The sequence below is a fragment of the Crotalus tigris genome, unplaced genomic scaffold (genome assembly GCF_016545835.1).
Source record: "Crotalus tigris isolate CLP2741 ecotype Arizona unplaced genomic scaffold, ASM1654583v1 scf7180000024298.760630, whole genome shotgun sequence".
Taxonomy (NCBI): domain Eukaryota; kingdom Metazoa; phylum Chordata; class Lepidosauria; order Squamata; family Viperidae; genus Crotalus; species Crotalus tigris.
In genome coordinates this window covers 264,639-287,745 of record NW_024100471.1, presented here as the reverse complement: position 1 = coordinate 287,745, position 23,107 = coordinate 264,639, and the positions used below count along the sequence as shown (strand labels likewise).

The 23,107-nt window shown below is 55.8% G+C and overlaps 1 protein-coding gene across 3 annotated transcripts; it reads left to right on the top strand.

Annotated features, from left to right (window-relative positions):
- The first annotated feature begins 763 nt into the window (after positions 1-763).
- On the top strand, positions 764-22,490 carry LOC120299511 (occludin-like). 3 transcript variants are annotated; one of them, XM_039324393.1, is made up of 8 exons: positions 764-848; positions 10,814-11,637; positions 14,509-14,667; positions 16,780-16,925; positions 17,987-18,199; positions 19,649-19,820; positions 20,301-20,342; positions 21,303-22,490. In XM_039324393.1, exons 2-8 carry the CDS (start codon positions 10,939-10,941, stop codon positions 21,402-21,404), a joined length of 1,533 nt encoding a protein of 510 aa, XP_039180327.1. In that variant the 5' UTR covers positions 764-848; positions 10,814-10,938; the 3' UTR covers positions 21,405-22,490. The 3 variants fall into 3 exon arrangements, with proteins under 3 accessions (XP_039180327.1, XP_039180324.1, XP_039180326.1); XM_039324390.1 differs by lacking the exon at positions 764-848 and adding an exon at positions 1,346-1,454; XM_039324392.1 differs by lacking the exon at positions 764-848 and adding an exon at positions 6,784-6,936.
- Positions 22,491-23,107: the final 617 nt, after the last annotated feature.

Sequence of the window (23,107 nt, the reverse complement as noted above, 5' to 3'; positions counted from 1 at the left end):
TTGGACACTTGGTCTCTAAAAGGTTCGACATCACTGGCATCGGGTCTCCTGCCTGAGCAGGGGGTTGGACTAGATGACCTCCAAGGTTCCTTCCAATTTTATCATCATCATCATCAACATCATCACTATTACTATTACTACTACTACTACTATTATTATTATTATTATTATTATTATTATTATTATTATTATACTACCCTGAAATCAACAGGGAGACAAACTCTGCACCAAGTGGAAGATCAAACAGATTCTTAACCAACTTAGCTGACAATTTTGTCCCCCAAAAGTTAGAGGAGAGAACTATAAGTAAAGCTACACTGGACCTAATTCTTACTAATAGGGAAGAAGTGATAGAAGGAGTTGAAATTGCTGGAGCCTTGGGGGAAAGTGACCAGTCATGCTGAAATATAATATTCCACTCTGTGGGAAGGCAGGAGACCCGGTTAGGTCAAAGGGGCTTCAACCAGGAGACTGAGCAGAGGGTCTTGCTTGCCAGGGGGAGGGTCTCCACTTTTTTTTCTCTCTCGCTCTCTCTCCCCCCTCCCCCCTTCTGGGAGCATTAAAGCCTGGATTTCCTCCTGGCAGAGCAGGAAGCAGAGCCGGGAAAAAGGATTTCAAGCCTTATCAACAAAGGTGGTGAAATTTAGGTGTGGTGTGTGTGTGTGTTTGTGTGTGGGGTGTCAGGCAGGAGTCACTTCAGATAAGTTGGTTGTGCGGTGTGTGTCCGGCTCTTCCGGCTCGGCACAAACTTGGCTCCAGAGAATCTCTGAATCGTGGCCGTTTCCTTCCAGACGTTTCATGACCCAACCGGGGAACACGTTAACCTCCTCTGCCAGCCTCGTTAACCGGTTAGCCGCTCGGTCAACCAAAGCTCTGCGAGCCCCCGAGAGCGCCAAGGACGCCGCCCTCGCCCGCCTTGCCCCGCTTCCACGCGCGGCCGCTGAGCCAGCGCAGCCCCGGGAAACGCCACGAAGATCGGAAACTCTCCGCGTTCAGCCCGGCCGATCTGGGCCGGCTTCCCGCGCCGCCTCTACCCAGCAGCCGCTCCCAGCCCGGGGCTCCGGGACTACAGTTCCCATCGCGCCCAGGCGGCCACCCGGGCTTTTGGGGCGGAAGCGAAGGGCTGCCGGCGTCCCCCGCCGCTCCTGGGCCGCAGAGTCCCGAAGCCTCCGGGAGCGCTTCTGGGGGGGGGGTTAGGGGGCCTGGGAGGCGGCCGTGGGGCGCTCGGGCGGGGGTCCCGCCGCCCTTCCCTCCCCCGCCAGCCGGGATGGGCCCCGCGGAGGGGCGGGGCGCCGGCCAGGTGGAAGGAGGGGCGGGGCGGGGGCGTGTGTGGCCTCCGGGGAGGGGGAGGGCCGCGCAGCCGCCCCTGCTGGCTCAGTCCGCCGCCGGCGCCGAGGCCTCCGGAGGCCGCCAGTCCTGCGCCCGGTGTCCGGCCAGGCCGCGCGCGCAGCCAGGTGAGGCCGGGATCGCGGCAGGTGCGGGGCGGGCGGCGCTCGGAGCCCCTTGAGCGGGGGGGGGGGCGCGGGAGAGGGGCGCTAGGAGGCCCGGTTCGCTCCCCCCGCTTGGCCGCCTCCCTCGGGCTGCCTGTGCCCGGCGGGGCCCTCGGGCGCCCAGGCGGCCCCGGGCGAGGCGGCGCTGCGGGGAGCCCGGGCACCGGGCAGGGCGGGCTGGGGGGGGGGCAGCGGCGCTCCTCGCCGATCGGCAGCTCCGGAGGGGCTCTGGATGGGCTGGCGGGGACCGGAGCGCCTCAGCTCCTCCGCTCCCCGCCTCTGCCCCGCTTGCTGGCGCCCGGTGGTGGGGGAGGCGCGGCGAAGGCCGGGAGCAGGAAGGCCGGCGCTGAACGCGCACCCTGGCCTCCCGGGGCGGGCTGCCCTTCCCTCATCGCGCCCGGGAGCTGCTGATTCCGCTCCAGGGACCCCCCCCCCGTTTCTTCCCTTCTCTCTCTGTGTGTCTTTCTTCCTCCTTCATTCTTTAAATTCTTCCCTTCTTCCTTCCTTTCTCCTTCCTTTCTTCCTATCTCCTTCTTGCCTTTCTCTTTCCTTCTGTTCTTCCACCCTTTTTTCTTCCTATCCTTTCTTTTCTTCTTTCCTCCGTTATTCCACCCTCCCTGTTCTTTTATTCCTTCTCTTCCTCTCCTTCCATCTTCTGTCTGCCCTCCCTCCCTCCTTTCTTTCTTTCTTTCTTTCTTTCTTTCTTTCTTTCTTTCTTTCTTTCTTTCTTTCTTTCTTTCTTTCTCTTTCTTTCTTTCTCCCTCCTTTGTTCCATCCCTTCCTTCCTTCTTTCTCTTTCTCTCTTTTCCTTCCTTCCTTCCTTCCTTCTCTTTCTCTCTTTTCCTTCCTTCCTTCCTTCCTTCCTTCCTTCCTTCCTTCCTTCCTTCCTTCCTTCCTTCCTTTCTCTCTCTCTTTTCCTTTCTTCCCTTTCCCTCTTTTCCTCCCTCCCTCCCTCCTTCCTTCCTTCCCGGGCAAACTCCCCGCCGGGAGCGAGACCCGCTCAACCTGATTCCCAGCCTTTCCGTTAGACGGGAAACCAGCGCGCCGCCTCACTTCCTGGAGCGGGACGGCGGGACGAGCAAAGGCCGGCGGGGTGCGAGGGGCGCCGGGCGAAGCAAAGCAAAGCAGAGCCCAGGGACTCCGCTTCCCATCCCTCCCAGGTGGCTGTGGATGACGGTCCTCAGCTCCCGGGCCGAGGGCCGCGCGCAGAGCGGCGGGTCGTCTCCTCCTTAGCGGCTGGAGCGGCGAAGGGGCGGCGGGGGCTCCGCGGCGGGGAGGGTCCGCCCGTCTCCCCTCTGCGGGCGGCGGGGCTGCCTTCCCGCCCCGAATTCTTTCGCCCTCTGCCCGCCGACCGGCCCAGCCCGGCTCCGCGCTGCTTTGTACCCCGGAGCCGCGGGGGCCCTTCGAAGACACACGTCCGCGCACGTCCGCACCGCTATGGGGGGGGGGGAGACTCTCCGGAATTTGGCCGGGCATCAATCGAGCGAGCTTCACAGATCTGCCCGCCGGAGCCTCCGGGTTGGGGGGGGGGGGGAGACGGCTGTGTGATCCCAGCAGGTTGCAGTCTGGAGGCTCAGCCAGAAGTGGGGGGGAGGGAGGGGGGGCCACGTGGGTAAAGTTTCTCTCTTTTCCACGGCGGTGGGGAGGGGAGGGGAGGGCTGGCCTTGGCCTCTGAGATGGGGGGGGAGGGAAACTGGCTGCCTTGCAAGGCTATTTAAGCTCCCCCAGGCCAGTTTTGGGATGCAGCTTCTTGGTGGCTCTGCAGCTTTTCTGGGCGGGCGGGGGGGGGGGCTTTCCGGTTTTTATCGTGTGCCCCACCCAAAAGGCTGCACCAGTTAAGATCATAAACACAAATGCGGCTGTAAAATCCATCAAATAATAAATCTCTGCTCCCTGTAGTAAATGAAAACAACATTCAGTTTTATAGCTAAGATAGGGAGAACAAAATGTAGGCTGACTTTTCCTCATCCTGAAAGATCATTTTTGTAGATGCCCCCCCTCCCCCACCCCTGGGGCTGGCTTCTGCTCACCTGTCTCCTCTGAATGGGCCCTTTATCCATCCCAGGTCTCACTGGGTTTCCTCCTCCTTCTCTTCCTCCTCCTCCAGCCCTGCCCGCAGCCCCTGCACTCTGGCCAGTCTGGGGCGCCCCACAGAGTTGGGATGGGGCCTTTTCCTCCTGCCCTCCGTTGGGGCCTGTTTCCCAGGTACCCCCCTCTGGGTTAACCCTTCTTTTATGCACATGCAGAAAAAGAAACGCTGGACTGGTCCTTGATTGTATAGTATTAACAATCCTGGGCTGTAGAAACAGAGGCATAGAATCAAGATCACGTGAAGTATTAGTGCTGCTTTATAAAGCCTTAGTCAAACCATACCTGCATCCAGTTTTGGTCACCACATTACAAAAAAGATGATGAGGCTTTGGAAAAAGTGCAGAGAAGAGCAACTCAGATGATTAAAAGCCTGGAGACTAAAACATAGGAAGAGCAGTTGCAGGACTTGGGAATGGCCAGTCCAGAGAAAAGAAGGACCAGGGGGGGACATGATAGGAGTATTCCAGTATTTGGGGGGCTGCCACAAAGATGAGGAGGGGGTAGACTTGTTTTCCAAAGCACCAGAAGGCAGGACAAGAAGCAACGGATGGAAACTAATCAAGGAGAGAAGCAATCTGGAATTAAGGAAAAATTTCCTAACAGTGAGGACAATTAACCAATGGAACAAAAGTTGCCTTCAGAAATCGTGGGGGCTCCATCACTGGAGGTTTTTAAGAAGACACTGGGCAGCCATCTGCCTCAAATTGTATAGGTCTCCTGCCTGAGCAGGGGGTTGGACTAGAAGACCTCCAAGGGCCCTTCCAGCTCTATTCTGATTAATTGATTGATTGCTCAGAAGCAAAGGGGTCCAAATTTATGGGTTAAAGAGCAATCTGATTACTTGCTTGTAACCACGGTGCTTCCTTGAGTCCCTGCAAGAGGCACCCGGAGCGGGAGATGCTGGGGAAGAAACTGAATCAGTGGTTCTCCACCTGTGGGTCGGGACCCCATTTGGGGTCGAACCACCATTTCACGGGGGTCGCCAAACAACGCAGTCCGCCATTTTTCCCCCCTTTTCCTTAGCTGTGCTACTCCCTTTTATTCTATTGGCTTTTGAAAGCCAATAGAATAGACTCTCTTGAATAGAGTCTAATCCTATTGGCTTTCAAGAGCCAATAGGAATTGTCCAGGCTGTCTCTGCCCTGCTAAGCCCACCAAAAGTCCCATTCTGCAAACGGTGCTGCACCAGTTGAGTAGTCCTCGACTTACGACCGGTTGAGTAGTCCTCGACTTACAACTGGTTGGGGGTCGCGGCATTAAAAGGGTTGAGAACTACTGCTGTGAAGGGCTGATAAGTGGAAGCAATAAACGCTCCCTCACTTGGATGAGGGTGGTTGCCTGGCCTCGGTGTCTGGGGGGAGGGGGGCAGAGACCCACACAGCTTAAGTAAGCTCTTTATGCTTGAGAAACTGCCCAGGATTGGGGCCCTGGCAGGAAGAAAAGATTGGGGGCTCAGCCAGGAAGCCTCAGTGGAAATCTCAAGGCTGGGCTGGGCCCCACAAAGCCCCAAAGGGGTCCTGTGACCCCTGGTGGAATTAGCAAAGCCCTGGATTCCCATCCCTCAGGCCTTCCTAGTAGACAATCACTTAAATATGAGCCAGCAATGTGCTGCAGCTGCCAAAAAGGCCAACACAGTGCTAGGCTGCATTAACAGAGGGATAGAATCAAGATCACGTGAAGTATTAATACCACTCTTTAATGCCTTGGTAAGGCCACACTTGGAATACTGCATCCAGTTTTGGTCACCACGATGTAAAAAAGATGTTGAGACTCTAGAAAGAGTACAGAGAAGAGCAACAAAGCTGATTAGGGGACTGGAGGCTAAAACATATAAGGAACGGTTGCTAGAATTGGGTAGGTCTAGTTTAACGAAGAGAAGGACAAGGGGGGACATGATAGCAGTGTTCCAATATCTCAGGGGCTGCCATAAAGAAGAGGGAATTAAGCTATTCTCCAAAGCACCTGAAGGCAGGACAAGAAGCAACGGGTGGAAACTAATCAAGGAGAGAAGCAACCTAGAACTAAGGAGAAACTTCCTGACAGTTAGAACAATTAATCAGTGGAACAGATTGCCTCCAGAAGCAGTAAATGCTCCAACACTGGAAGTTTTTAAGAAGAGACTGGACAGCCATTTGTCCGAAATGGTGTAGGGTTTCCTGCCCGAGCAGGGGGTTGGACTAGATGACCTCCAAGGTCCCTTCCAACTTTACTATTATTATTATTATTATTATTATTATTATTATTATTATTATTATTATTATTATTCCCTTCCTTCAGGGCTCAGTGGAGCCAACAGGTCCTCCTGGAAGGGCCCACGGCTGGGGATGTGGCTTGCTCTAAATGGATTGATTGATCTATTGATCTATCTAACTATAATCTGCCTATCATCTATCTATCTATCTATCTATCTATCTATCTATCTATCCATCCATCATCTATCTATATCTATATCTATCTATCATCTATATCTATATCATATCTATCTATCCATCCATCCATCCATCCATCCATCCATCCATCATCTATATATCTATATCTATCTATGTATGTAGGTCTTTGGTTATTTGGGCGTAAAATTGGAAGTGTCTTGGCGATGTTTCGACGAAGTCTCATTCGTCATCTTCAGGCTGGTGCTTTCCGCTTCGTGCTTCTAGGAGCTCATTGCTCCTAGAAGCACGAAGCCGAAACGTCATTGAAACGTCGCCAAGACACTTCCAATTTTATGTGGGAGAAAACCCGAATAACCAAAGACCTACATACAAACACCCGCAAAAACCTCAAAAAACAACTATCTATCTATCTATCTATCTATCTATCTATCTATCTATCTATCTATCTATCTATCTATCTATCTATCTATCATCTATCTATATCTATATCATATCTCTCTCTCTCTCTCTCTCTCTCTCTCTCTCTTTCTCTCCATCCATCATCTGTCTGTCTGTCTGTTTGTCATCCTCTATCATCGGCTGCCCATCTTACCACAGGATAACTGTGCCCTCCTAGAGACTTGCCTCTTGTGTTAAAATTCAACCCACAGAAGTGGGGGAAGCTCTGTGGTTTCGCAGGGGGTGGGGGCAGAAGAAGCCCCCCCCCCAGCGTGCCTGCTGGTGGCAGAGAAGGAAGCGCTGAGGGCCTCCCGGGTTGAGCCAGGGAGAGGCCAGGCACAGCCAGACTTTTGTTTTCCCTTTGTGGCTTCCAGGAACAACCTTGAAATCTGGAGACAGAGTTGCAAAGCAACCCGCGGGGATTTGGCAGGCAGGCAGGCCGACAGAACCCGTTCTGGCACGGAGCAGCTGGGTCCCAAGGGAACCGCCGGTTGGCAAGGAAGTGGAGGTGGAGGAGGGCACGTGGGGTAAGCAGCCCTGGGATGGGAGCAAAGTGTGTCCAGAGCATTCGGGAACAGCCAGCGCAGCTCCTGGAGAAAGGAGGGCGGGGCTGCTTCCTGGTCCCAGGGATTTTTTGGGGGGAGATGTGTCCTGCTCATGGGACTGTTCCATGGGGGGGGGGGGGAATGGCACTATGCAGGGTGAACCTCTGCCTCTTTTCCAATCAGGGCATCAGGATTAGGAGCAGCAGTCCACAGACCCCCCTTCACCTCCTCGCCCACCCTTTTGGCCAAATTTTTCTCTTTCTTTCTTTCTTTCTTTCTTTCTTTCTTTCTTTCTTTCTTTCTTTCTTTCTTTCTTTCTTTCTTTCTTTCTTTCAGACAAAATTAGTGGATCAGAGGAATGCTGCTGACATAATTTACTTGGACTTCAGTAAGGCATTTGATAAAGTAGATCACAACCTACTACTTGATAAGATAGAAAAATGTGGGGTAGACAGAACCACCACCAGATGGATCTGTAGCTGGCTGACCAGCCGTACTCAGCGAGTGGTCCTCAATGGAACCGCATCTACATGGAGAGAAGTATGTAGTGGGGTGCCCCAGGGCTCTGTTCTGGGCCCAATGCTCTTCAACATCTTCATCAACGATTTGGACGAAGGGATAGTTGGGGAACTCATCAAATTTGCAGACGACACCAAGCTGGCAGGAATAGCCAACCCTCCAGAAGACAGGCTTAGGATACAGGAGGATCTGGACAGACTTGAACACTGGGCACTAACTAACAAAATGAAATTCAGTGGTGAAAAAAGGCATGTTCTACATTTAGGAAAGAAAAACCAAATGTACAGATATAGTATAGGCCAGGGGTAGGCAACCTTGGCTCTTTTATGACTTGTGGACTTCAACTCCCAGAATTCCTGAGCCAGCCAAGCTGAGGGGAAAGGGAGAGGTTTCCAAGCTGAGCCATGTTGGCTCAGGAATTCTGGGAGTTGAAGTCCACAAGTCATAAAAGAGCCAAGGTTGCCTACCCCTGGTATAGGGGGTACTTTGCTCAATAGTAGTAACTGTGAGAGGGATCTCGGAGTCCTGGTGGACAATCACTTAAATATGGGCACCAGGGACTTGTTCCGTGGAGAGAGTTTTTTTCTGTGGACCGGAGGGTGTGTGGTTTTGTGTGCTGCCTGCATCCTGTGGATGGGACTTTGCTTGTTTGTGCAGACCAGTTGCTGGCATGCCACGGCCTGGTCCACGGACCGGGGGTTGGGGACCCCTGTTCTAGTCCAACCCCCTGCTCAAGCAGGAGACCCTATTCTATTTCATAAAGACCTCCAGTGAGGAAGCACCCACAATTTCTGGTGGCAAGCTGTTCCACTGCTTATTAGTTCTCACCATTGGCAAGTTTCTTAGAATAGAATAGAATCTGGAAGGGACCTTGGAGGTCTTCTAGTCCAGCTCCTGCTCAAGCAGGAGGACTTATCTCATCTCAGACAAGTGACTGTCCAGCCTCTTCTTAAAAAACTTCTAGTGATGGAGCGCCCAAGATTTTTGGAATCCCCCTCCGCCAGGAGAAGTCTTTGAGTTTCCCCACTGCAGTTAGGACTGTCCGGTGGACGCGCCAGCCTTGACTGGAGAGATCCAGCTGGGCTTTGCAAGGGGGCCTCTCCCCCAGTGCCAGGGCGGGAATGGGCAGCCGAGAGAGCCATGGCTCGGGCTGTGCTTGCCGGGCATTCAGCCACGTCTGACCATCGCCAGCAGCAGCTGAAGGTCAAGGCAGCCTTCACTAAGAAGGGCAGAGGCTGTTCTGCACCCTCTTGGCACCTACCCTGCGGCCGCAGCAGGCACGCTGCGGGGAAGATCGGGTGCCCCCACTGAGGGCGACGCTTTGCTGCCACCATTTTTCCCAGAGTGGCACTGTGGGAGATGGTTGATGGGGTCAGAGAAAGAACCCTGCCCCTCTGCCACTGGTCCTCTGGGTTTTTCGTCTCTCTTTAATTTTTTTCTAATTTTAACTGTTTTTATATTTATTCTTTTTATCATGCTGACCTGTGGCCAACCAGGATCTGGGGTTGTTCACTGGGGAATTGTGGGAGTTGGAAGTCCAGGCCTCTTAAAGTTGCCAGGAAGCGCCGATCTAAAGAACTGGCAGCCCCAGTTTGTGCCATCTGCAAATTTAATCAATCTGCCCATTCTCCGGTTCAGGAAGACAAAAGCCGAAGACCCCAAAGTCTGGGGCAGGGCAGGCCATGTTCAGCCCTCCAGTGACAGCATCGGAGGAGAACATTACAAATCGACCTTTGACAGCAGTGTGAGAAATAGGTTACGGCTACGGCTATACCGTTTGCAATTAAGAGGGATCCTGCAGGCTTTATAAAAACCAGGCAAGCAGCAGATGAGAGGCGGTTACTCTAGAGCAGTGATTCTCAACCTGTGGGTGGGGACCCCATTTGGGGTCGAACGACCATTTCACGGGGGTCGCCAAACAACGCAGTCCGCCATTTTTCCCCCCCTTTTCCTTAGCTGTGCTACTCCCTTTTATTCTATTGGCTTTTGAAAGCCAATAGAATAGACGCTCTCGAATAGAGTCTTATTGGCTTTCAAAAGCCAATAGGAATTGTCCAGGCTGTCTCTGCTCTGCTGAGCCCGCCAAAAGTCCCATTCTGCAAACGGTGCTGCACCGGTTGAGTAGTCCTCGACTTACGACCGGTTGAGTAGTCCTCGACTTACGACCAGTTGGGGGTTGCGGCATTAAAAAGGTTGAAAACCACTGCTCTAGATCGAAAAGATGGTGATAAAAATAAAGATCAATTTGTAATGTTACCCTGAGCTGCTGAATTTTGAAAAACCTCTGGTAGCATTAGACAGAAGCAGCAGGAGGAGCCCCTGGGCCCCAGCTGCCCTCTGATGGGCTTTGTGATACTTCGACGTCCCTGTCTCCCGTCCTCAGGGCTACTTACTGGGGATTCTCCTTACCTGCTCTCACCCTTAAAGGTTGGCTGGGAGCCCAGGAAGTGCCACAAACCCACCCTGAGAGGCCGGGAACGCCCACGCCCCGTGGCCGAGAACACATCGCTGAAGTCACCGGAGCAAGGATTTTGGCCTGCCTTATTTGGCAGCATAACGGTGGGAGGGGCACCTCTGGCCCCTCCTCCGGGACACTGGAAAGGGAATAACACCCAGTCGCCCAGGGATGGGTGTCTCCCACCCATTGTGGCTCTTTTTTCACAACCAACAACATAGAACCTAGAATACAGAACTGGAAGGGGTCTTGGAGGTCTTCTAGTCCAACCCCCTGCTCAGGCAGGACAATGTATAGCACTGGTTCTCAACCTGTGGGTCGGGACCCCATTTGGGGTCGAACGACCATTTCACGGGGGTCGTCAAACAACGCAGTCCGCCATTTTTCCCCCCCTTTTCCTTAGCTGTGCTACTCCCTTTTATTCTGTTGGCTTTTGAAAGCCAATAGAAGAGACTCTCTTGAATAGAGTCTAATTCTATTGGCTTTCCAAAGCCAATAGGAATTGTCCAGGCTGTCTCTGCCCTGCTGAGCCCGCCAAAAGCCCCATTCTGCAAACGGGGCTGCACCAGTTGAGTAGTCCTCGACTTACGACCGGTTGGGGTCGCGGCATTAAAAAGTTGAGAACCACTGATGTAGAGAAAATTGCTGTGCTTACCAACAGTGTAGAGGGAATAGATTTTTTTTTTTAAGGTCCCAACATGCAGTGTCCAGGCAGATCCTCGGCTATCCTTAATATTTGGGGGAAGAGATCTGTGCTGAATTTCTTGCCCCCCCTCAGATATTTGTTCCAGTCCAGTTCACATCTGACCGACACTGGGTGGGTGCCAGAAGTGCCCAAGGACACCAGAAGGGATGCTGACTTTCTCTTCCTCCTGTCTTTGGCAGAGCCAGCCGGACTTGGCCCAGGAGCCTTTTGACTGCTCCGTGAATCTTGACGGGGCTCTGGGGCCCCCCCCATCCGCAGCACCTGGGACTCCTCTGAGGCTCCTGACCGCCATTCTGCACCAAGGATGTTCAGCCCGAAGAAGCCCTACGACAGCCCCCCTGCCGGCTACGGCCCCCCTGGGGAGGACTACGGGTACCCCATCCAGTCGCCCCCCCCGGGCTCCTACTACGTGGAGGACCAGCCTCAGCACTTCTACAAGTGGACCTCCCCCCCCAGGGTGGTGCGGATCCTGGAGGGGCTGGGCATCCTCCTTTGCGTGGCCATCTTCGCCTGCGTGGCCTCCACCCTCATGTGGGACTACGGCTATGGGGGGATCTACGGCGGCACCATGGGAGGCTACGGCGGGGGCTACGGCGGGGGCCTGGGGGGCGGCTACTACGGCGGAGGCCTGGGTGGTGGCTACTATGGCGGCTACGGCATGGGGGGCTACTACGGGGGCATGACCAACCCCCGCGCGGCCAACGGCTTCATGATCTCCATGTCGGTGCTGTGCTTCATCGCCCTGCTGGCCCTGGCCATCACCAGCCTCACCAAGTCCGGCGGGGCCCGGTCCAGGCGCTTCTACCTGGTGGTCCTGGTGGTCTGCCCCCTGATGGCCTTCCTCATGCTGATCGCCTCCATCGTCTACATCATGGGGGTCAACCCCCAGGCCCAGATGTCCGGCAGCTACAACCCCATGCTGGCCATGTGCAACCAGATCTACGCCGGGGGAGCCTACTACAACCAGTATCTCTACCACTACTGCATCGTGGACCCCCAGGAGGTGAGGGCCTGGATGGGGGGATGGGAGGGTGCGAGAAGAGGGGGCCATGCCTGCTCCTTGTGCACCTGCTTTCTGTGGGGACACGGCTGGTGGGTGCGGAAGCAGCTGTGGCCCAGGCTAAGAATAAGAAAGGGAAAGGTAGGATAGAATAAGAAGAGAACAGAATAGGATGCAGAATAGAGAATAGAATAGAGCCATGGTGGCGAACCTATGGCACGGGTGCCAGAGGCGGCACTCAGAGCCCTCTCTGTGGGCACACGTGCCATCGCCCCAGTCCTAGGCCTTCAGCTGGGTTGTACAAAACCTTTTCGCTTTAGGCCGCCGTGTGCAAAAAAAAAAAGTTCAATCAATCAATTTCAACTTCTTGCACGAAAAAAAAGATCTCGCAAAGTTGGAATTGATAGATTGAACTTTTTAGTCCCACTCAGTCTGCCATTTCCACCGCAGCCACACCCACCCAATGGGCCACGTCCACCGGGCATCTGACGATACATAAGTGGGTTTTGGGTTGCAGTTGGGGCACTCAGTCTCTAAAAGGTTCGTCATCACTGGAATAGAATGTAGAATATAGAATAGAATAGAATAGAAAATATGGAATGGAATAGAATAGAATACAATAGAATAGAATAGAATAGAATAGAAAATATGGAATAGAATAGAATAGAATAGAATAGAATAGAATAGAAAATATGGAATGGAATAGAATAGAATAGAATAGAATAGAATAGAATAGAAAATATGGAATGGAATAGAATAGAATAGAATAGAATAGAATAGAATAGAAAATATGGAATAGAATAGAATAGAATAGAATAGAATAGAAAATATGGAATAGAATAGAATAGAATAGAATAGAATAAAATAATAATGGAATGGAATAGAATAGAATAGAAAATATGGAATAGAATAGAATAGAATAGAATAGAATAAAATAATAATGGAATGGAATAGAATAGAATAGAATAGAATAGAATAGAATAGAATAGAATAGAAGGAGGATAGGATAGGATAGAATAGAGCTGTAAGGGACCTTGGAGGTCTTCTAGTCCAGCCCCTTGCTCAGGCAGGCCATCCCAAACAAATGGCTGCCACCAGCAGGGCCCACCCCTCACCTTCCCTCCCTGTCCCCGGCTGAGCCGGCCCAGCCACCGGACTTTCGTGCCAGGGGACAGGAGCCCTGGAACCTTGGGCAGGACTGTGCCACTTGTGGGTGAGGCTGACCTTTCTCAGGGACGGGCACCGGTTGGGGGGTAAAGCTGGGGCAGCCCCTCTGCCTGCCTGACACGACTTTTCACCGCTTCTCTTTTTATCACCTGCTTGGCCCGAAAAACCAACCTCGGAAGTCACCACAGGGTGTGTGTGTGTGTGTGTGTGTGTGTGTGTGTGTGTGTGTGTGTGTGATGAAAGCACACAGGAAGGACTTTTGTTCCCAGCGAGCGAAAGGGCTTATCGGGAAATCGGTTTCGGGCATGGCCGAGAGCAATCCGGGAGCCTTATCAACGGGCCGGGCACGGCAGTGGCACCCTCGGAACTGCCCAGTTGAGCAAACAAGATAAGCCCAGGTGTTCTTCTCTGCCCAGCCTGGGGACGGGGCTGATGGGCTCGTGAATCACCTGGGAGGGCGTGCGTAAGGCTGCTGCTCCTTCCTCAGGACCGGAGTGGGGTGGGAGTGGGGGGTGGGCAACGGTGGCAACTTTACGACCTGCCCGCTTGGCCAGCTCAGGGACTTTGGGAGTTGCCCTACTTGCCCCGCCCTGCTCCAGACCCTTCCTCAAGACCCCCGGATTTTTTTGGGGGGGGGGGAGGAAACATATCTGCCAACTTTTGGAGCGCAACAGGTAGTCTTCGCTTAATAGCAAAGCAACTGGGACCAGCCGTGTGGTCATTAAGTGAGACATCTTTACTGCTGGCTTCCTCATTGACTCCTAGCTTAATTTAAACGTCTTGGGTTTCCTGGTGGTGTCCCGTCCCAGGACTGACCAGCTCAGACGTGAGGCCCTGGGCATGGGAGGGAAAAAAATTTGGGAGGAGGCTGGGGTGGGTGGTTATGCCCAGCCATTGAGGGTGCCAGGTGGTCGTCCCGATGCTCCAGGCAGGGCGGAAACCTTCTCTTCAAGTTTAGGCAAGGAAGCTTTGCTTTTGGGGAGGGGAGTGTCACTCCCCTCCCCCATTCCTGCCTTTTCGTCTCCACTTTGACAATCCCCTTGGGGAATTGTCACTTGTCTGAGGTGGTATAGGTTCTCCTGCCTGAGCAGGGGGCTGGACTAGAAGACCTCCAAGGTCCCTTCCAGCTCTATTCTATTCCATTCTGAATTCTCGGGGTCCAATGCCCTGACCCCCCTCCCCAAATTCTCACGTTTCCACAGCAAGCACAGCCTGGAGGGCTTTAACCTAGCTTAGTGTCCTTTTGTGTCCTGAAATCCCAAGGCTTTGTGTATGTGTGTGATGCACAGGGAGTTGTGCCGACCCCCCAAATGGGTGTCCTCACTGTCTCCAGATTAAAGGCTGGCATCCTGAGGGCTGCGGGGCAGGTGGCACAGCCGTGGGGGACACCTTGCAAGGAGGCCCCGGAAGGCCACGGATCTCACACGTGCCACCGTGCCGTGGACTGCCTAATTGCTCCTCTGTGGAGGCACACAACCTCCTTGTGGCTTGCTGTGAGGTCTTCTGGGGGGGGGGCTCTCCTTGCTCTGTGGACATCTCCTTCAGTGGAGAAAGAGACCCCCCCCTCACCATGGAGACCCTGAACCCCAGCCCAGCGTCCCTTCCCATGGGGGGAGGGAGCCACGTTTTGCTCTCGGGAATTTGGGGGAGGGGAGGGAGATCTGGAAGGGGTTTAACTGCCCCCCCTCTGTTCCTCGCCCCCCCCAGGCCGTCGCCATCGTCTGCGGATTCCTCCTGGTGATCCTGCTTTGCGTCATCTGCTTTTTCGCCCACAAGACCCGCCAGAAGATCTGGCAGTTTGGGAAGCATAATATTTACTGGGACCGCCCGCCGGCGATGGAGGAGGGTCCCAACGTGGAGGAATGGGTGAGTGGAGCCGTGGAAACCCCTCCCCACCCCAAAAGGCCCTGGGGAAGGCAGCTGCCCTTGACCCCCTGGTTCCTTTGGTAATGCTGACCGTCAGCCGGGCTGGGAAGTTGGGCCGGGCCAGGCTCGGAAGGGAGCAAAGGGCCATTTGGGGTGCAGGCCTCCCCCCCCACAAACAATGCAATCATTTTGGGGAGGGGGCGGCTTCCTCTGCGACCCATGAACGGCGGGAGGAAAACCTGCATTGCAAAATGCAGGGGTAGGCAACCTCGGCTCTTTTATGACTCGTGGACTTCAACTCCCAGAATTCCTGAGCCAGAATGGGTGAACTATGGCCCTTCATAACTCGTGGACTTCAACTCCCAGAATTCCTGAGCCAGCATGGGGGAACTATGGCCCCCTCATGACTCGTGGACTTCAACTCCCAGAATTCCTGAGCCAGCCTGGCTCAGCTTGGAAACCTCTCCCTTTCCCCTCAGCGTGGCTGGCTCAGGAATTCTGGGAGTTGAAGTCCACGAGTCATAAAAGAGCCGAGGTTGCCCACCCCTGCGTGACTAAGGAAAGAAGCAGCCCAGAACTAAGGATGAATGTCCTGACCCATCAACCAGCGGAAGAGAAGTTGCCCCCAGAGGTTGTGAGTGCTGCATCACACACTGGAGGCTGCCTGGGCAGGGGGTTGGACTAGAGGACCTCCAAGGCCCCTTCCCTCTGCTACATTCTGTTGCCACAGGAGCGTCTCAAAGCTGAGCCCTTTTTGCCACATTTCGTGAAACTGCAGTGCCCACTTGCCCCTTTTGGCAGCCCCCTGGCTAGGAAGAGACCCCGGGGGACCCTCCCTCAGTTGCTCCTGGTCTGCCTGCCTGAGCGCGGGAGAAAATGGCCGTCCGTCTGTGTTGATTTCGGCCATTTTCCTTCCTCCATAATTCTCCCCCCCCCCATTTCTGATCTGCAAGAACAGCCACAGGTTCACAAGCCTTGCCACCTGCACTGGAAAGGAGTGTGTGTGTGTGTGTGTGTGTGTAACCGAGAGTGCCCCTGGTTGTTTATAGCTTCTCTGGTTTCGGTCCATCAATGATTAACCGCTGAGCCCACAGGAGCCGTTGCTGTGACTGCAGAGGCAGATGGCCCGGCCGGACCCAGGGTGTGGGGGCTGGGCCCTGGTGTCCCCCTCCCCAGAAGAGAGCCTTCCACCCTGTGGACATTTCTTCCCCCCCCCCAATTTCAGGAGCTGCCTCTGTCCCATTGCTGAAGTTCTGAGGGGGGGGAAGAGGCTGGGAACGTTGGTCTCCTGCTGGCCTTTGGGAAAGCGGGGGGGGGGAGGATCAGAGGGGGGGAGCTGGAGGGCAAGAATGCCCCACCCCCACCCCACTTGGTTCTGGGGGGGCGTTGAAGTGGGGAGCTGTTCCCCAAGGCTCCAAGCTGGATCTGGTCCACAGCAAGCCCTGCCATTTCTCCCTCTGGCAAAGGGTCAGCCAGGGGTGGGGAGGGGAAGGGGGGGAGAGTCGGAAGGGACCTTGGAGGTCTTCTAGTCCAGCCCCCTGCTCAAGTGGGCAGGGAAGAGCTGACCCACAAAGGGTGTCTCCTTGTTGCTTCCCACACTGTCTCCAAGCAGGAGGAGAGGAAGGGGGGGCACAACCCCCAGCTGGCACACGGCCTCCCCGTCTCCCCAGGGGTGGGAATGCTGGGCACGGGACCCGGGGGCTGGAGACCCCCTGGACATGGGGAGGGTCAGGACAGGGGGTGACCGGGAGGGAAAGGCCAGCCTGGTCAGGACGGCACCAGTCAAATCTCAGCCAGCTGTGGGGGCAGCCGGGCCCAGGGGAGGGCTTGTGCAGTGGGCATCTGGAAAGCCCGGGCAGGGGGGAGAGTCTGGTGTGCCAGATGTTGCTGCGGTGAGCTTTTGCCTCCATCCCAGCCCCCCCCCCCGTTTTCCAGCTGTTGCTGCATTTTCTCTGGGGCTGGGCAGGCCATGCTGCCCTCTTAATGGTGGGGAATCCTTTGGGGGATTTCACCCTGAGAGATTGGGAGAGGCTGAGGTCAGAAGGTCACACTCCGGACCCCTGACCCCCGGGACCTCTGGGGTGCTGAGGAGAGCCCGTTGCCCCTCTGCAGGTGAAGAACGTGGATGGCCGGGCCAGCCCCACCGACACGGCCACCCTGGCCTACTCGGAGAAGCCCACCGGCCCCATCAACGCTCCCGCCAGCCCCCCCAACTACACAGAGAAGGACTACTACTCCAAGGTGGATGTCCGGAGCAGGTGAGCAGGCGGGGGGAGGTTTCCCAACACCCGGCCCAAGGAGACCCCCGGAGGACCGGGGGGGGGGGGGCGGCAGGGCTTGGCCGGGAGGGGAACATTGACAGCACCCCTCCTGGCAATGCCACCCCTTTAGTGCTAGAGGGAGACTGCAGCTGCCTGTGGAGGTTCCACTGAATGGGCCCCCTGGACTCTTCCAAGGCAGCCGGCCATTACAGGCTGCCAGGACTGGGGTTGATGGACCAACGAGGAGCCCTCAAGCCCATCAGCAGTGGAAAAGCACAGCCGCCAGCTGGCCGTCTCGTTGGTCTCATGTTGTTCTCACGTTAAGGGGGGTAGACTGCTCCTGGGTAGGGGGCTCCGTTGAGCTGTGCCGGCTGGTGGCTGTTGAGGGAGGGTCCTCCTCGGCCCGCGTCCCTCCTGGCCAGCCCATTCCTGCACCTTCGGGTCAGGCGAGGGTCTCCAGTGAGTCACAAACGGAGGACCCTGACAGAAGAGCCATTGCGAATAGTCCTCCATTTACAACGGGTCACTCTGCGTCTGTTTCACACTTCCGGTGCTTGGCAGCCAGCCAGCCTTGACCGCCATTTGCAGCGTCCCTCGATCACATGACCGCAATTTACGGCGGTTTCACTAAAAACCAGGTTTTGCTTCTGGTTTGTTTTGACACCACCGGCCCACAGCCCACCATGGGCTCATTTAATGACCACAAGGTCTGCTTAATGACCTTCAGCAGCGGCAGAAAAGGTAGTAAAGTTGGCTCAGTCACGCCACCTGCTTTACGACCGTCCTGCCTTACGGCCGTAATGGGCGGGCTCCCTTATGGTCGTAACTGGAGGACTGCCTGCCCTGGGCCAAGGGGGCTGAAACTTTCCTGAAGTCCTGGGAAGCCAGATAACGCCTGGAATCAGATCAGGCAGACCCCTCCCCAATTCCCTGGGGGGCATGACGAGGGGGGGGGTCCAGCGCAGTCAGATTTGCAAGGTCTTCCGCATAACACCCCCCCCCCAGTCAAGAGCCCTTTGATGGGGCTGATTTCCTGGCCTGTCTTTGCCCCCCCCCAGCTCTCCCTTCCAGCCCCCTGTGGAGAAGCTTGCTCGGACGCTGAGCTCTAGCACCTGGGAGGAGAAAACCCAGGAGCCCCCCAGGAAGCCCCCCGCCCGCAGGGGCCGAAGGTCGCGCAAGAGGAGCCCTGAACTGGAGGAATCCCAGTATGAGACAGATCCCACCACGGCCATGGAGTCCAGCGACGAGCAGGACCCAGACGAGTGGGGCAGGTGAGGGGCCCTGCGGGCTGGAATGGGGGGGGCACCCAGGGAAACCGGACCCTGGAGCCCAGGGCCCCTCCCCAAGCACTCTCGATGGACGCAATTGGCACAATGCAAGACACGTCAACTCAACAGTCCCCGGCTTACGGCCATTTGCTTAGTGACCGTTTGAGATCACAATGCCCTGAAAAACATGGGCTCGTACCCATTTTGCACACTTAACGACCATCGCAACATCCCTGTGGGTGCTGGCAAGACGCAACAATAGGCGTGTAACCGCAATGGGTTTGCCTTTTTTATTATAATAATAATAATAATATAATAATAATAATAGTAGTAAAGTTGGAAGGGACCTTGGAGGTCATCTAGTCCAACCCCCTGCTCAGGCAGGAAACCCTACACCATTTTGGACAAATGGCTGTCCAGTCTCTTCTTAAAAACTTCCAGTGTTGGAGCATTTACTGCTTCTGGAGGCAGGTGGTTCCACTGATTAATTGTTCTCACTGTCAGGAAGTTTCTCCTTAGTTCTAGGTTGTTTCTCTCCTTGGTTAGTTTCCATCCGTTGCTTCTTGTCCTGCCTTCAGGCGCTTTGGAGAATAGCTTGACTCCCTCTTCTTTGGGGCAACCCCTGAGATATTGGAAGATTGCTATCCTGTCCCCCCTTGTCCTTCTCTTTGTTAAACTAGACATCCCCAATTCCAGCAACCGTTCCTAATATTTTTTAACCTCCAGTCCCCTAATCATCTTTTTATTAATTAAGTGGAGCCCAGGCCCTCCGATCAAACACTCAGGGGCCAGAAATTAGGGGGGCTTTCAATGGGAGACCCCCTCCCTGGGGTCTCTGGACTGAGCAGCTGCACCAAGCCAGCCCACCCTCTGGGGGCCATAGACCCACTGTCAGACCCCAATTTAAGGAACCTCTCTCCTTGCAAGAGATGAGCAGCCTGGGGAGGGGTCCCCCAAACCCACAGAGCTGGTCAGAGACCCCGGGAAGGGGCTTTGGGGACCAGGAAACAGGAAGGCAGGAAGGGCTGGGCTGGGGGGGGGGAGCAGGGCAGGCTGGGGGAGGAATTCAGGAGGGCAGCTGGTGCTGGGCGAGAGGCCAGCACTGAAAGAAGGCAAGGAACCAGCTCACAGGTTGTGGGCGATCCAAATTTTGGGGTTCCTGTTAATTCACCATGTCAAAGGAACCCCACTGGGGTTCTTGCTGGGGTGTCCCCTGACTCAGGGCTGGCAGAGCATGCCCTGCTGGGAGCCCCCTCCGGCTTAGCCCTCCCCCGGACCCCTCAAAGCAGAGCTCTGAACCCCTAAAAGTGTGTGAAGGGGGGGGGCTTTCCTCCCCTCTGCTTACCACCCCGCCTTGCCAGCCTTGCCAGCGTAGACTAAAGGGAGGGGGGCTCGGGGGGGCCTGGACGCCACCTGGTCCGTGGCTGAGCCCCTCCTGTCACCTCCCCGCAGTCACTACCCACCGATCACGTCCGACGATGCCCGCCAGGAATACAAGCAGGATTTTGACAGTGACCTCAAGCGCTACAAGCAGCTCTGTGCCCACATGGATGGCATCAACGACCAGATCAACCAGCTCAGCAGGCAGCTGGATCAGTTGCCGGAGGGCACCCTCCAGTACCAGGTGGGCACGAACCGGAGGGAGCCCCGGGGTGCCGGCCCTGCTGTGGCAAAAGGGAGCAGCCACTGGGAGGGGCCCCGTCCAGGACATCCCTCTGGGGCCCCCCGGCGCTGCCCAGGGCCGGTTCCTTGTCTGCGGAATGGAGCTGCCAGGCCTTTTCATGGGCATCTGTGGTTTACCCCACAGATGCCCCATGGCTGCTCTTATGCCAGCTGCAAGCTGAGGGGGGGTCACACCAGGGGTCAGCTGTGCCTGGGACACTCTGACCTTCTCCTCCAGCCCCCCGGGCAGACCCTCCCTCCCAGCCGGTGCTGGAGGCCACTTCAAAAGCTCCTTGGGCTTTTGCCCACAGCTGCCCACCGAGTTTCCTGCCTTGCTCTGAGTTGTGCTGCTCCTGAACAGGGGAGCTCCATTTTGTGTACATCCCACCCCCCACCCCACCCCCGGTCTGTTCCCCTCCCAACTCTGGTGTTTCTCCGGCAGGGCGTGGCAGAGGAGTACAACCGGCTGAAGGAGATGAAGCAGGTGAGTCCCCCCCCCCAGCCTAGTTGCCCCCCATCCCCAGGTCCCATCAGCCCCAGCCACCCTGGCCTGGATTGGGGGCCATGGGAAACCCAGGGGAGAAATGCCCAGGGAAGCAGGTTGCCCTCTGGGCTCTGGAGGGATGCCATGGTGGGTGGGTGGGGTGGGGGTGGGGTGGGAGGGTCTACATTTAATAGAAATGCAAACGGCGGCAGAAAAAGAATTTGCTCTCCCGTCCCTCCTTATCAGACCCACGGGAAGCCCTGCAGCCCATCTCCAGAACTGGGATGGGGGGGGATGGCAGGGCAAGGCCCTCCCCCATTATTTTGGCAAAGGAAGCCTGAAGAGACCTGTGTTCAGATTCTGGGCTTTTTTTGGGCGGTTTGTGTGTCACATCAGGAGAATCGGCCCCTCCAACATCTGGGCAGCCCGCAGAGCTTAAGCACCGTTGACTCCATTACCAAAGCCGCCCCGTTTATTCATTTTATTGATCCATCCGATGTTTGCCCTGCCCGTCTCTCCTTAGCGACGCTGGGCACGTCATCAAACAAGACAAAAACCACGATTAAAAGCCCAGTTGAAGACAGAACGAAAAAGGAGATTGAAATTTGCAAATTGAAAATAAAAAAAAACACAGAGAGTTAGGAAACTGAAGGCTGGAAAGTTAACTAGGGCAGCCCCCCCCCCAACCTTTGGGATACCAGAGACCGGTTCCATGGGGAGGGGTTTTTCCCCAGACCAGAGCGGGTGGGGGGTCCTGGTTTTGCGTGCTGCCTGCATCCCACGGAAGGGGCATCGCTGCTGGTTGGTGCCCACCAGCGTGTGCCGAGTCCCCACTCCGGATGGCTCTGAACTGGGGTGGCCGCCAGCCCGGGGCTTCCTAAATCAGGGCTGGGGATGAGGGGAGCTGTAGTCCTGCTCCAGTCACCCAAGCTCTCCTCTCCCCCTTTGAACCCGTGCCAGACGCCGGAGTACCGGAGCCAGAAGAGGGAGACCAAGTCCCTGAGGAAGAAGCTGTTCCACATCAAGCGGATGGTCAGCGACTACGACCAGCACCGGGGGTGAGCCCGGAGTGGGGCCCCCGGGACCCCCGAAGGGGAGGGGCGCCCAGGCCCAGCTCCCTTCCTGGGCCCAGAAGGACAGACACTGACCAGCTGGGCAGCCCCTTCCCACCTTTCGTTTGGACCCGGGGACGCCTGGCCCAGCCCTGCCAAGACTCTGGGGGTGCCAGTGTGCTAGTGCCCCCTCCCTGCAAGAGACGAGGATGCCAGTCTGTGTGTGTGTGTGTGTGTGTATTGTGGATTTTCTTATTCTTGCATTTTTCTCCCGCTTCGTGCCAAAAGGCTGGTTTCCGGGTCTTGTGCCAGCAGTGAGGAGGGTGGGCATCGACCCAGAGCTCTTTTGAGGGGGGGGGCCTCCAGGGCCTGATGGCTGTGGGGTTCCTCTTCGGGGCAAATCACGTTGGGGAAACACCCCTCCACACACACACACACACACAGGGACACAATAGTGTGCAGTGAGGAGGGGGAACAGACCAATAATGGGAAGGGTCCCTTGAGGCAGCTTAAAGATGAGGCTGCCTTTGGCACCGAAGGTCTTGGGATCAAATCCTGATTGTTGGATGGGGGGGGAATTGTACCCCTGGCTGCTCCCCCAAAGTGAAAAAGCAGGTGTTTTTCGGGGGGGGGAGACCAGCAGGATTGGCAGTTACCTGCCCTTCCTCTCCTTCCTCTTCCTCCTCCCTCCCTCCCTGTCCTCCCCCTACTTTCTCTTCCTCCCCTCCAGTGCCAACTTGTGTTTGTGTGGCAAACTCTGCTCCCCCAAAGGGCCTTTTGCTGTTGGAGACTTGATCCAGCTTGGCAGTGCCCCTCCGTTGGTGTTCCTGCCAGCAGCCAGCGGATCCAGAGAGTTCTCCCGGGGAGGGAGAAAGGGGGGGGGGGAGGAATCCCAAGCATAAACATCTGCATTTCCCCCCCCCCCAGGATTTCTGCTTTTGGAGCCAAGCGAGAGCCAAGACCGCCCCCCCCCCAGCCACAGCCCAGCGGGATCTGTCAATGGGGGGCGGGGGGAACTGTATATATTGTGACAATGGGGAGGGCAGGCCTATTTTTTAATAGTAAAACTATTCCTTTAATAAACGTGGGAAAACTTCCCTTGGTTCCTGTGTCTGTTGGCAACTTCTAAGCCAGACAGGTCAAACCCAAGGCCCGGGGGCCGGATGCAGCCCGCGAAGTGGTTTCATGTGGCCCACGAAGCCATCCTGGAAACAGTGAGGGAACAACCCCTGCTGCCTTGGCCCTGGCCCAAGCTGCCCAGGAGCCAATGTACTATTTTGTAGTAGCCATTTATGCTGAAATACATTCAGTCTTAGCTGCATAGCCCTCCCCCCGCATGGCCTGAGAAGAACAGTGGACCATGCCTTGGCGTTTGCCCCGGTCCCACCCCCTTCTGCCAGAGACCCTCAGATCTGTCCCACTCCTGCCCAGGCCCCCACAGGCACCCTTGAATCGAACGATGTAGAGCTGGCCACACCCACCCAGCAGGCAACACCCACCCAGCCCCATGAGGGCGACCGCAATGCTGATGTGGCCCTCAATGAAATTGAGTTTGACACCCCTGCTCTAGGGTGTGAAATGCCCCCCCCAATCTCTGAGATCTTTGCCAGGGCCCTTGAAAATGCCCAGGCACTTCTGCCTCTGGACTTAGTTGGCAGAACAGAGCAAGGAATAGCAGTTGGAAGGGACCGTGGAGGTCGTCTAGTCCACCCC